Source organism: Capricornis sumatraensis, chromosome 5 (assembly GCF_032405125.1).
Source record: "Capricornis sumatraensis isolate serow.1 chromosome 5, serow.2, whole genome shotgun sequence".
NCBI classification, from domain to species: domain Eukaryota; kingdom Metazoa; phylum Chordata; class Mammalia; order Artiodactyla; family Bovidae; genus Capricornis; species Capricornis sumatraensis.
In genome coordinates this window covers 61,512,021-61,523,910 of record NC_091073.1, presented here as the reverse complement: position 1 = coordinate 61,523,910, position 11,890 = coordinate 61,512,021, and the positions used below count along the sequence as shown (strand labels likewise).

The 11,890-nt window shown below is 42.3% G+C and overlaps 1 protein-coding gene across 1 annotated transcript in view; it reads right to left on the bottom strand.

Annotated features, from left to right (window-relative positions):
- Positions 1–2,872: 2,872 nt before the first annotated feature.
- DOCK4 (dedicator of cytokinesis 4) overlaps positions 2,873–11,890 on the bottom strand; it is a 472,233-nt gene continuing 463,215 nt past the window's right edge. Inside the window, exons 51-53 of the mRNA XM_068972403.1 lie at positions 10,699–10,812; positions 8,222–8,283; positions 2,873–5,404 (exon numbers count right to left, since the gene is read on the bottom strand). Of these exons, the coding sequence (XP_068828504.1) occupies positions 4,964–5,404; positions 8,222–8,283; positions 10,699–10,812 (617 nt within the window). The 3' untranslated portion in view covers positions 2,873–4,963. The remainder of the gene's footprint in view (positions 5,405–8,221; positions 8,284–10,698; positions 10,813–11,890) is intronic.

The following is an 11,890-nucleotide window of genomic DNA, read 5'->3' as shown; positions in this document are numbered from 1 at the left end:
CTGATAGCTCAGTTGGTAAAGAATCTGTCTGCAATGCAGGAGACCTTGGTTTGATCCCTGGGTTGGGAAGATCTGCTGAAGAAGGGATAGGCTACCGACTCCAGTATTCCTGGGCTTCCCTTGTGGCTCAACCGGTAAAAAAAATCTGCCTGCAATGTAGAAAGAATCCGCCTGCAATGTGGGAGACCTGGGTTTGATCCCTGGGTTGGGAAGATCCCCTGGAGAAGGGAAAGGCTACCCACTCCAGTATTCTGGCCTGGAGAATTCCATGGACTGTACAGCCCATGGGACTGCAAAGAGTCGGAGACGACTGAACAACTTTCGCCACATACACACATCTTTCCAATATAATTTGGAGTTACATATTTTACATTTCCAAGACTATGTAAATATGCAGAGCTGACTCCTTGGTATATTATAATTACATTTACTTATTTAAACATTTTTCTGTTCTCTCTGGAGTTTTTTCCTTTCCCTTTGACTTGCATAGATTTCTAGGTACTTCTCTCATCCATCCCTCAACTGTCTTACAAAAGTTTCATCTCCTGTCAGTAAGTTCAAACACATCAAGTGTTTCATCAGCCTCATCTTCTTGGGACATTTCACTCAGCTGATGGTGGCATTTATTATGGCTGTTCAGCATCCTCACTTCTAGGGTTTGGCTTCTTCACTGGTTGTGAATGATGGGGGTTGGGGGGGGGGCGGGGTGGTAAACTGGATAAGTGAGATGGCACTTGTGTTCAGAATGTCAGGGATTTTCTAGTATTCCATAGAAATAGAGGATCTAAACTGCCTTCTCTGGGATGAAGTATTTTCAGTAGGTGACATACTTAAGTGTTAGTGCCTGTTACTCTGATGTTGTCTTCTCTCTCCTTTTCTTTATAGATATCAACTTCCTTATACACAATTCTGTAAAATAATTAGTGGAGTAATATTTTCTCAAATTTTAGGTAAAGCAGCAATATTTTCTTCCCACATAGCAAAAAATAATGGCATCGCTATCCAACCTTAGAAAAATATTGCTGGTGGCATTAAAATTGTTACAATACTTTTGAGAAATAATTTGCCAATATGCACGATAACAACAAAAATCATCCTTCCCTTGTGTTTGCAATTTTAGTCTTGGATTCCATGTTAAGGAATTAATCTAAAACATGGAAAAAGCTGTATGTCCCAATGATATTATTGCATTGGTGAAAAACTGGAAATAATATCATGTCCATTAATGGGGGAATGGTTAAGTAAATGGTGGGAATATATACTTTGGTTTTTATGTACATGTAAAAAATATGAAAATACTTACTGTACTGTTACATTAAACAACAAAAAACTGAGTAGTCTCTCCAGTACCCTGTGACTATGACTCTGTTAAACATACATGTTGAAAACAAAAACCATCTACTCCATACAGTACATGAATATGACCTCCATATTCCAACATTTGCTGGTATAACTTTACTCTTCCAGGAGTCTTTTTTGCCGGGTAAATGACTTTATTTTTATGATGTAATTTGTCAACAAACTCATCAAGTTGTCAATAGAAATTATCAACTAACAGTTATGTCCTAAGACTCTCCTGCTGTTTCTTACCAGTCTTCAATAATTATATCATGATCTGTACCCAGTCTTAGGGTTCCCTGGTGGCTCAGAGGTTAAAGCGTCTGCCTACAATACGGGGGACCTGGGTTTGATCCCTGAGTCAGGAAGATCCCCTGGAGAAGGAAATGGCAACCCACTCCAGTATTCTTGCCTGGAAAATCCCATGAATGGAGGAGCCTGGTGGGTTACAGTTCATGGGGTCGCAGAGTCAGACACGACTGAGCAAGCGACTTAACTTAACCTAGTCTTAAGCCCTGCTCCTTCAAAGATCTACCTTAAACAAAATTCTAGGATTTCAGTAAACTCTGATCTTGCCCTTGCCCCTCAGCGATACTGTCAAAGCTCTGTTGAAGTGACGTTCTCTGTTATGTCAGGGGGCAGTGAACTCAGCCCTCTATTGTCGATAAATTATGTTGGGATATTTGGGGAACCAGCACTTAACAATGTAGGGAAAGTGTGCGATATATGCATAGAGAAAAGACAAAAGGAATATGTAAAAATAATAGTTACACTAGGGGGCTGTCAAATTTTCAAGGTTTTTTTTAATGGTATTTTATAATGAGGACAAGGTTTATTTCAGTTAATAACTAAGAATTCATTCTGGTAGGGCTATCTTTTAATGTGTAAAGATCAAATAAGGGCAAAGCTGTGTAACTTGTTATTTTCTTTGCTGTATTTTGTAGAACAATCAATATCAATCCAGAGAGAAGACTACTAAAGTAGAGAAAGAAGCTATTCTTATTATAATTAAGCTTGTAGAATCGAAACACTTGTGGATTCAGTGGTGATGAAAATGTTCCCCAAATGCTCTAAAATCACTTAATGTTGAGAAATAATCAGGAAGACGTTGACAATGACCTTTAAGTGAGTTTTGGTATTTAATGGAACAGAGGCTTTAGCCAGTGGTCTGCTTAGCACTGAGTGACATAAATGTTGTAAATCTAACACAGCATAGATGCAGCTCACAAAATTAAAAGCCAGGGTTTATTAGCAAAGTTGGTAGTCAATGGACTTTGCATTGTTAAATATATTTCCTATAATTTTACGAACATCAGGGAGAAAGCAGGCATGCAGATAGTTGGTGCAGCTGGCAAAAGCAGCACTCATCTATTCCTTTTGTACATTTGGAAGTTATTTACATAGCTTCTGTTCAAGTAAGGATATGCTTATGACTGGAATAAAGACAGAAATACCAAGATTAATCAGGTAATTTTATTTAATATTTACCGTTCAGCAGCAACCAACATGAACATCTAGGCTAACAGAATCTCTTGAAATGTTCTGCTATATAGCTGCTTCAGAAATACACACACATGATGGACTGTTCATTGCCCCAATTTTTTTAAAAAAATGGATTCAAGAGCAAATAACACTGATTTACACTGTGCCCAAGCACTAGTCAAGAAATCTATTAAATTACAGAAGAAAAGGAAATCAGAGCTTTGTTATCTTAAGCATGTCACCTTATTTAAATGGAAGGAAGGCTTTACTTCTTTAAAGCAACAGAAATATGTATCTTCCTATATATATAGATATATATATATACTTAAGGATGTGATTACAAACACAAAGTGTTATCATCAAAAGCAAAAGCTAGTTCAAGAAATTTTCAACTGAAATACTTGCAAGATACAAAGCTGAAATTCATGTTCCTTTTCTCTATTAAGAATACTTTCACTAAACATAAATATTTTAACATATATTAATTTTTCTGACATTCAAAACTGTAGTCAATATGGCAGAATTATTGTTAAAAGCACATATGTACAAATATTCTTTTTCCATACATAAAGTATTTGGCATAATTATAACAATCATACTGCATCCACAACAGTTTGCTTTTATTTTTAATTTTTTTACATGTAATGGTATCTCTTATTAAAATTAACCAATTATGTACAAAAATACTTGAACATTTATTATAGAAAACCTCTATAACCAGTCTCAACAGCATATACCTGCTGAATGGTTTCGAAGGGAATATAAAAAAGTGGTCACTGCCTTCTGGGTAAGCTATCAACAAAAACAAACACAGTTAAACTAAAATGAGCTTCCCAACAAAAGAGGGAAAATATTCAACAGTATGATTTAAAATACAGTTCATATCTATTGTCAGTTGAGTGTTATAAACAGTCAGTAAAGAAAACAAGATACAAAATACATTACTACATACAAGGTGCTTTTCTCTTTTCACACTCCTATGACTGTGGCATTAGCATCCCTATCTAGATCTAAGACGCTATATTGTAATGTTCAAGCTAGAGCAGTCTACAGCCATCCTCCTTTAACAAAAGGACAACAGGATTCGTTCAGAAGACAAGCCCCACTGGTAACAATGGAGTTGTGAGGAATTTCTTATTTTGTGCAGGACTGAAAGTTAATGCCCTTGCCTTTTGAAAGTCCTTTTGCCATTTAATCATGCTAATATATTTTCTCTACTTTTTTTCTTCATTTACTCTATCGATTTAATACTGTCCTGTATTGATTCCTGAATTCTTATTAATGGGACACATTAATTTGTGCCTACTTAATACATGAACATCTCTTCTTCAATGACAAATTGGGTAGCGGAAATTATCTAAAGAAGCACAAGATTCAAGTAAACATTTCTCCTGGGGTCTTTTGCTTCATCAACCTGAATGGAACTCTGGAAGTAAATTGCACCTTGAAAAGAAATACAGTAGATACCATGGGGTCAGGGTACTAAACGGTTTACCAACCAACTGGTAGAGTAGCTTCTGAAGAATGTAGACAGCAGTCAAGGTCAAAAGCAACCTTAAAGAAGTATGTTTCAAGAACAAAACCGCTTCCAGTCCCAATCCTTGCAACCTCTTTAGTGTATATCTCACTAGCCTGCTTTAACTTTTAATTAGGATGATGTGCATTCATTTGTCTGTTGCTAGAAAGAGTCAGAAATCTCACGTTATTTACAGAAGTCTTCTAAGGTAAGGACCACTGCCTTAGGATGTGCACTGACTTAAGCTTTCATGAAGTATCAAGTATTCAGTAAAAAGTATACAACATTATCACGCTTCGTATTGTTTGACAATATTTTACTGGTTGAGATTAAACTATGTAAAAAAAAAAAAGTGAACATAAAAAGATACAAAAGAAGGCTTTATCACTATCACTTTCAAACGAGAAACGGTGTAATGAAATTCAGCCATACTTGGGACATCTGGCGTTGGGGGTCAGTAACTTTTAATATTGTGCAACATTCTATTAAGCGAGTTTAAATTCCATTCATCTAAAGACAAATCTGAGTTAAGTTATTAAAGTGCCTACACTAAAGATGTCTTTTCACCATACCTCTTAATGTCTTGTAAACGGCAAAGAATGCGTCGCAGGGAAATAGAAAAGGGACTTATAACTGGGAGACTTTCCGGGGCAGGGGCCTGGGCCGCGGGCCGGGGTCCGTCCTCCTGGTCCCGTTCTCCAGGTGGCCCGACCGCGCCGCCAGGGGCTTGGGGGGCAAGGCGGGCGGCTCGGCGGTGACGGGGATGGAGAGGCTGTGAGGTAGCGGCACGGGGCGCCGCAGAGTCCGCTCGTACACGCTGTACGGCGGCGGCGTCTTGCTCTCCTTACGCACCGGCTCCTCCGACCCGCCGCCGTAGCCCGGCCCCGACCCCAGCGGCGCCGCAGAAGGTTCATTCACCTGATTTTCAAAGCCTGAGGTCTCTGACGTGCTACACCGGCTGAGGGACGAAATCCCACTGCTGTAGCTGCCCGACAGCACGGGGGAGTTGGAGATGAGTCCCGGGGAGTGGTACTCCACGGGAGAGGGGGTGAAGGACTGCACGGAGCCCTGTGCGGAGGGGAAACGGCAGATTGTTCAGCGACAGGGTGATGAGCTCTGCTGTGTCCCCCATCAAAACCCAGAGTCTGAAGCCTTTCTCTCCCACACCCTTGGGGAAGGCATGCCAGGCCTGGAGACTTCTGAGCTCCTGCCAGACTCAAAAGCTGAAGCCGCGGCTTGGCAGCCCTCAGGCTACGTAGCCTGAGAGAGCAGACGTTTCATCTGCAGTGTTTTTAAAAGCCTCGGTTGTTAATTTTGTAAAATAGGACGGTTTCCCACCAAATGTGCATTTCTTTAAGCACTGGAAGTTCTAGCAACACGGCTCACTTTCTCTTTCGGTAGAGAATCTCTTGCTGAGCAGGAGCTGGCCCTTTAGATGGGGCCTGAATCCCTCGTTACCCACCGTCACCGCCACATCACACAGAGGCCTCATTTGTTAACTGTCTATTCCCACTGGCAGCAAAATCTGTACTTCCTTTTGGGCTTCCCCGGTGGCTCAGAGGGTAAAGAATCTGCCTGCAATGCAGGAGACCTGGGTTCCATCTCCCGGTGGGCAAGATCCCCTGGAGAAGGAAGTGGCAACCCACTCCAGTACTCTTGCCTGGGAAATCCCATGGACAGAGGAGCCTGGCGGGCTACAGTCCATGGAATCACAAAAGAGTCAGACACCACTGAGTAACACATACACACACATTCTCTCTCCCCGCCCCTTTCTCCCTCTCCCCTAACAGCACTCGGTGAAGAGGATTCTGCTGGGAAATCCTGCATCCTATGTACTCCTTGAGTCCATTCAGAGCCTATTAGCTCATTAAAGTCTGACAATAACAGAACCTCAGTGACTTTGTTCAGCCCAGTGTTTGCTAAACTTGTTTCACCACAGACCTTTTTTTTTCCTCCTTATTTATCCCATAATGGCCTATAAAACCAAGAAATGTTATCCTAGACTAACTTTACCTCGGTCTCTCGTTTTAAACATGAGAATGCTGGTAGACACAAATCCTTTCATTTATCAGGAGCCTAAGATCAAGAATGGCCAATTAAAAGATCCAAATTCACTGGTGTTTTTTGTTAAAAGTTAGACCCCAAGTGCAAAATAGGGCAGGTAAGCGGAGTCTTCTCCACGGGGTTAATTCCCTCATTTAATTGCTGAAAAAACCTCTTTAAGAGTTTTCTGCATTCTAAGCACAGCAAGAGAAGGGGACGATGGAGGATGAGATGGTTGGATGGTATCACCGACTCGATGGACATGAGTTTGAGCAAGCTTTGGGAGTTGTAGATGGACAGGGAAGCCTGACGTGCTGCAGTCCATGGGGTTGCAGAGTCAGACACAACCGAGTGACTGAACTGAAGCACAGCAAAGCGAGTAACTTGGTAGCACTACGCCCTCTAATGTCACCCGGAGTTACAACACAACGTTTCCTCTTTTCAAAGCCTGATTTGTAGATACAAGGCTACCTATAGCCAGCAAGAACACAGACAGGTCTGTGGAAAGGAGAGTATACACCACTTTGCTAACTTTGGTGGCTACTTGAATGTTTTCAACTCTTTGATTCTATTATTAAAAAAGAATAATTCCTAATTTTATCTGATTACTAATTTGCAAATCAAGTTAAAAAATGCATATGTGAATCCCATAGCAACATGTGGGATTCTTTGCTAGTAAGGGTAAATGTAACGATGCGGAAACACCATGTTGCTTTGTTTCCATCACATTAAGACAACAGTCTATGGCTCCCAGGGCGAATGCAGTCCCGTGCACTTTACGATTAACAGCTGCATGGCAGTATGACAACCAAACCAGCAGATAATTTGCACCCACTAGCAAACTGTGACATCAGAAATGTCGGCAAAGCAAATCATGCCTAAAAAAAATTTTTTTTTTGCAATTTTCTCCACTGCAGGCGGGCACGGGGAGAGGAGGTTTCCTTCCAGATTCTCAATTTCTACCAGCAACAATCCTGAGTACCACAGATGCACAGGATCACAATCTGCCCCCATGTGTTTGCAGAAGCTGACTTCTCTTTTTCTTTTACATTAGTTAGAAATGTCTCATCAACAAAGAGGAAACAGCATGCAAATCCTAAGTCATTCGGGTACAAATCATTCTTTCTGCAGTCACAGTCACTTCATCTTTAAGCCTCTGGTGTAGCAGCTCTGAACACCTACCTCTGAATGCACCAACAATCCTTTCAGCCAGTCTGATTCAATTTGGATACAGACTAAATATTATTCTTTACCTTCATGAGGAATTTTGTATGTTCAGAGATGTCAATTAGCCTGTCTTCATATTAAATGTCTGACCTTTAAAGCTTCCCAGTGATTTAAAAATTCATTTTACTGTCTTGTTTTTCATGATCAAGTATGTATCTCTAATGTAAATGAAAGCCTTGGTATAATATGTTGAAAGAGAAAAAGTTGGGTTTGGCATTTTCAAAATGAGTGAGACTGATGAAAAAGGCACTTGAGAATATTTAGTAGATCTTGATTATTTTTCAACTTAAGTGTTTGTTTGTGATGTGCCTTAAACTAAAAGATAAGGCTGAAAATGTCCTACAAGATACTAGGGACCATTTCTTTCTAATTCAGTGCATATACTCACTCTGGTTTGTACATTCTCATTGCCACCATTTGGAGAAAAAGGCTACTAATCTGAAACGAAATGGCAGACTCCCCAAAGGGAAAGTCTAGTGTTGTTTTCTTGCCCATCTTCCTCTCCCCCTTCTATGTTCTCCGCCTGGTCTTTGTAGATGAAAGCACTTCATTGATGTAACGGGAAAAAGTAGCAAGGGGCCAATTTCTAGCTCCCATCTAAACAAGAGCCTGTACCTTCAGTGGAGATCGCCCAGCAGGTGAAGGGGATACTGATGCTGTGTGTCTTGCTGGTGAAGCTGTGAAGAGAGAGAGAGAGATCATTTCAGTTCAGAAAACCAGACAGCTGACTACCTGAAAGAGCCCTCTGTGTATACAAACCCATACAGATGACCCAGTGCACAAGGATCTAGGCAAGGGGAGGGGGGCGTGCGTGCAGAGACTAAATGGTGCCCACCCAAAATGGATTCCCCACAAAGGATGGCGGCCCCAAGACACGGGGTAATCAGTGAAAAGTCACCAGAGCACACATGGTGCTTTAACCAAGCGGCTGGTCCAGTGTCCCTTCCACTGCCTCAAAGCCCAGACGCTTCTCTGCCCCTTGGTCTATTTCTAAAGGTGCTTTTACGCATGAGGCGTCAGGGAGCAGACTGGGCTGAGCAAGAATGGGAAGACCCAGGTCACCCAGGCAGCTTAGAATAGGTCCCTGGGAATGTACTGACATCAGTCTCCCCTTTCACCACCCCCGCCGCCCGCAATATTCCTGAAATTGACAGAAAACCCTTGGCCACATCCATATAAAAGGTAAGAAGTTTTCCATTTTTCTCCCTAATGTCTGTACTTGGGTCTTCCTTTATCTCGAGGAGGTGATGCCCTATGGATGCCATCATTAAGAAGAACCCTCTCTTTGTTTCTCCCACCAGATTTTCAAGCCCTACACCTGGGACAAGGCCAGTGTGATGACACTGCTCTGTGTGTGCACTTGTGGACCAGATCCAGCGTAACCACACATGCTACAGCCAGCTGTGACACTGCCAACCCGTGAGTGTGTGTAAGCCAGACTGCCCAGGTCTGCCTACAGAGTTTGCAGTGGGCTCAGGGGTTGCTGCTCTGGGAGGAGCTGCCATTCTCCCAGCTGTCACAGTGGGGTTTGCAGCTCATAAGAAAACTACAGAAAGGCCGAAGGGAGGAGAGACAGTTACAGGTCCCGCCAACAGTGAGCACACAGGATGCCATGAGGGCAGACCATGATGGCAATCAGTGCAGGACAGGAGGCAGCACTGCCAGGGTAACCGGGGAGAGCCATGGCCACCTGCGTGCTCTGGGCCTAAGGGACTAGGCAGAGTGGCCGGCCCGCCCTCGGGGTTGTGCGGATCCATCGTGTGTGCTAGGGCACGCGGTGCCATGTTCCATCGCCAGTGTTAGTTCCCCTAGCCCGTAAGTTGGTGGGGGTCGAGTACAGAACAAGAGCATGGACGTCCAGAGAAGCACAGCTTGATTGGGAAATGGTATCTTTATTGTCTGGGTCCCTTTTCCTCTCAGCTTGGGCATTCCCTGACACCATCACTGTGAACTACCCAGCAGCCCCTGGACCCACTGCTTGTTCAGAGTGATGTTTCTCCAGAAAAGACCTAACATAGTTCTATTCCTGTCCTTGCCTACAAGGCAGAATTAGCCTAGGAACCTAAATACCATGAATATTATTGTCCCTTAGAAAACACTTTTCAAGTTTCCAACTTTATGGACACAACCACATTTAAACTGGAGGTTGCTTCAATGTACAAACATCATGAATAAAACACCAAGTACTGGTTAGTGAGTTTTAAACTTCCCTGGTCACACTGACCTAGCAATGCATATTATCAAGTAAGGCTATAGTTATTCCTTGTTCTGTTTGAAGATCTCACATGTCTTTCCAAATCTACTGGCAACTTCTAGCTTTGGAAAGTACAAACCGGGTAGCACACAGTTCATTTTAAAAAGAGAGTCATTTTTCTTTATTCGGTAAAAAATAAAAGAAGCTAGAAAGGTGTTAAAATGCAGCAAACGAAACATGGATGATCCATCCAGAAAAAATCCATGAAAAACAGTGTCATATTTTCTCATGCCTTTAGGCTAGTTGTATTTGAAAGGTTTGGTAAAACACAGATTCTAGAGCTTTGGCCCAGATACAGTAGAACTCTGAGTCAGTAGGTCTGCTGCTTAAAGCACCTCCCTAGGAGATGCAGTGCCTTGAATGAACCCTCTGAGAAAGATGACCCTGGAATACAGTCTTGTCTAAGCAGCAGGTGCAAGGTACTGGTTAGTTGTCCTCCACAAGCCTATCCAAATTACAGTTAGTCAGTCCTGTTCACGGACAACCTGAAACTGGGGCATCAGTCCTGCAGAAAGTGGCTGCAGTTAGCAGAGGTTGATAAGAATGAGGTGAGTCAAGAGAAGGATAGAGAAAATGCTAGTGGTTCAGCAAGGTTAGGGTGCCCCCCACAATTCTGAGGATGATACCTAGGAGAAGAACGTTCTACAGTTTAGGAATGGTGGACTTAGTGTAACAAGAGTCGAGGAAAAAGAGGGAACACAGCAGATGAATTCTGTAGCTACTACGAAGGTTTTTACCTTGGACACACCAGATGCCTACCTTTCTGAGGAGTTCAGGTCGGAGTAGTCAATAAAAGTTATTTTTATAAAAATGATTGTTAAACGCTTCAGATACCCACCAGTCTGTGCGGGCCGTGGAGGGACGGGGGGAGAGGGGAGCTTCCCACCGCCTGCCGTGCTCTTGGCTTCCTTCCCACTGTCCAGGCTCCAGCTGCTGGGGGTGGGGTTCACAGCTGGAAGGGAAGGGCACAGCTAAAATCACATGGCCTACGTCCCCCTGCGAGCACTCAATCTTAGAGGTCAGAATTACCCAGAATGAAAACATCAGCTGGATTACAAACAGTACTAAGGAAACTTCCTAAATGCGAACCCTTTATTTAATTGCCCATCTCACAACTATAGTTGACATTTCATTGGGTGATAGCATGTCTTTTTCCCTCAAGCAGTCAGAACTACACATCTCGACAAAAGAGTGTAGAAACTGGAGATTTACAAATGTGTTTAGATGCTGGATAACAGATGGAAGATGTAGTCACTCGACTATTTTAAAATTTGGTTTTTAGTGGAATTTTCTGGACAAATAGCACCCTAAAAGGGGGAAGGCAGTGGATGCTAATATCTCCACTACCTGGCAGAATTACTGGCAAGGAACAGCCACACCACACCATCCTGTTGGCCCTTGTTCCTCAAGTCAAAGGGCTATAGTGGAGAACGTCCTAAAAAAATAATTTGGAATGCTGACATTATCATTCCTTTTTTGTAATCTACCTGCTCCACACTTCAGTAAGATGCTGAAATATGGAACAACCCCACTTGGAACAAGGGCAAGACATACAAGGTTATAAATAGCTGCTCTGAGAGGAGGTTTAGAAAATCAAGCCTTTAGAGTTCCAGTCTCTTGCTCACTGAGCAGACACTGCCACCTGGTGGACATAGCAAGAATTTCAACATTTTATGATTATATTACCACTAAAATTGGATGGAACCATCACTCGTAAAAAACATTTCCTCTGGTCCTTTAAAAGGTGCTTTGTGGATTTTCTTTGGTAGAAGAGGTGAGAAAATGACCACATTTCTAAGTTATCCAGACAAAGATCAATATTTGACTCGTAGCTGTAAAGCAAAATGTGTGTTTTAAAATAATTTAGGCTACAGTCTCGCTGATTCCTATCTCCTGAGGAAAGTTTTAATGTATCGGTGTACTCAAATGACAATGCAGTCGAGATCTTAATGGGGACGATTAAAATGCACTTTACAGGGATATGTCATTAGTGACTGTTAATTTGCTGGCTCGGGGACTGCTCCGATTTT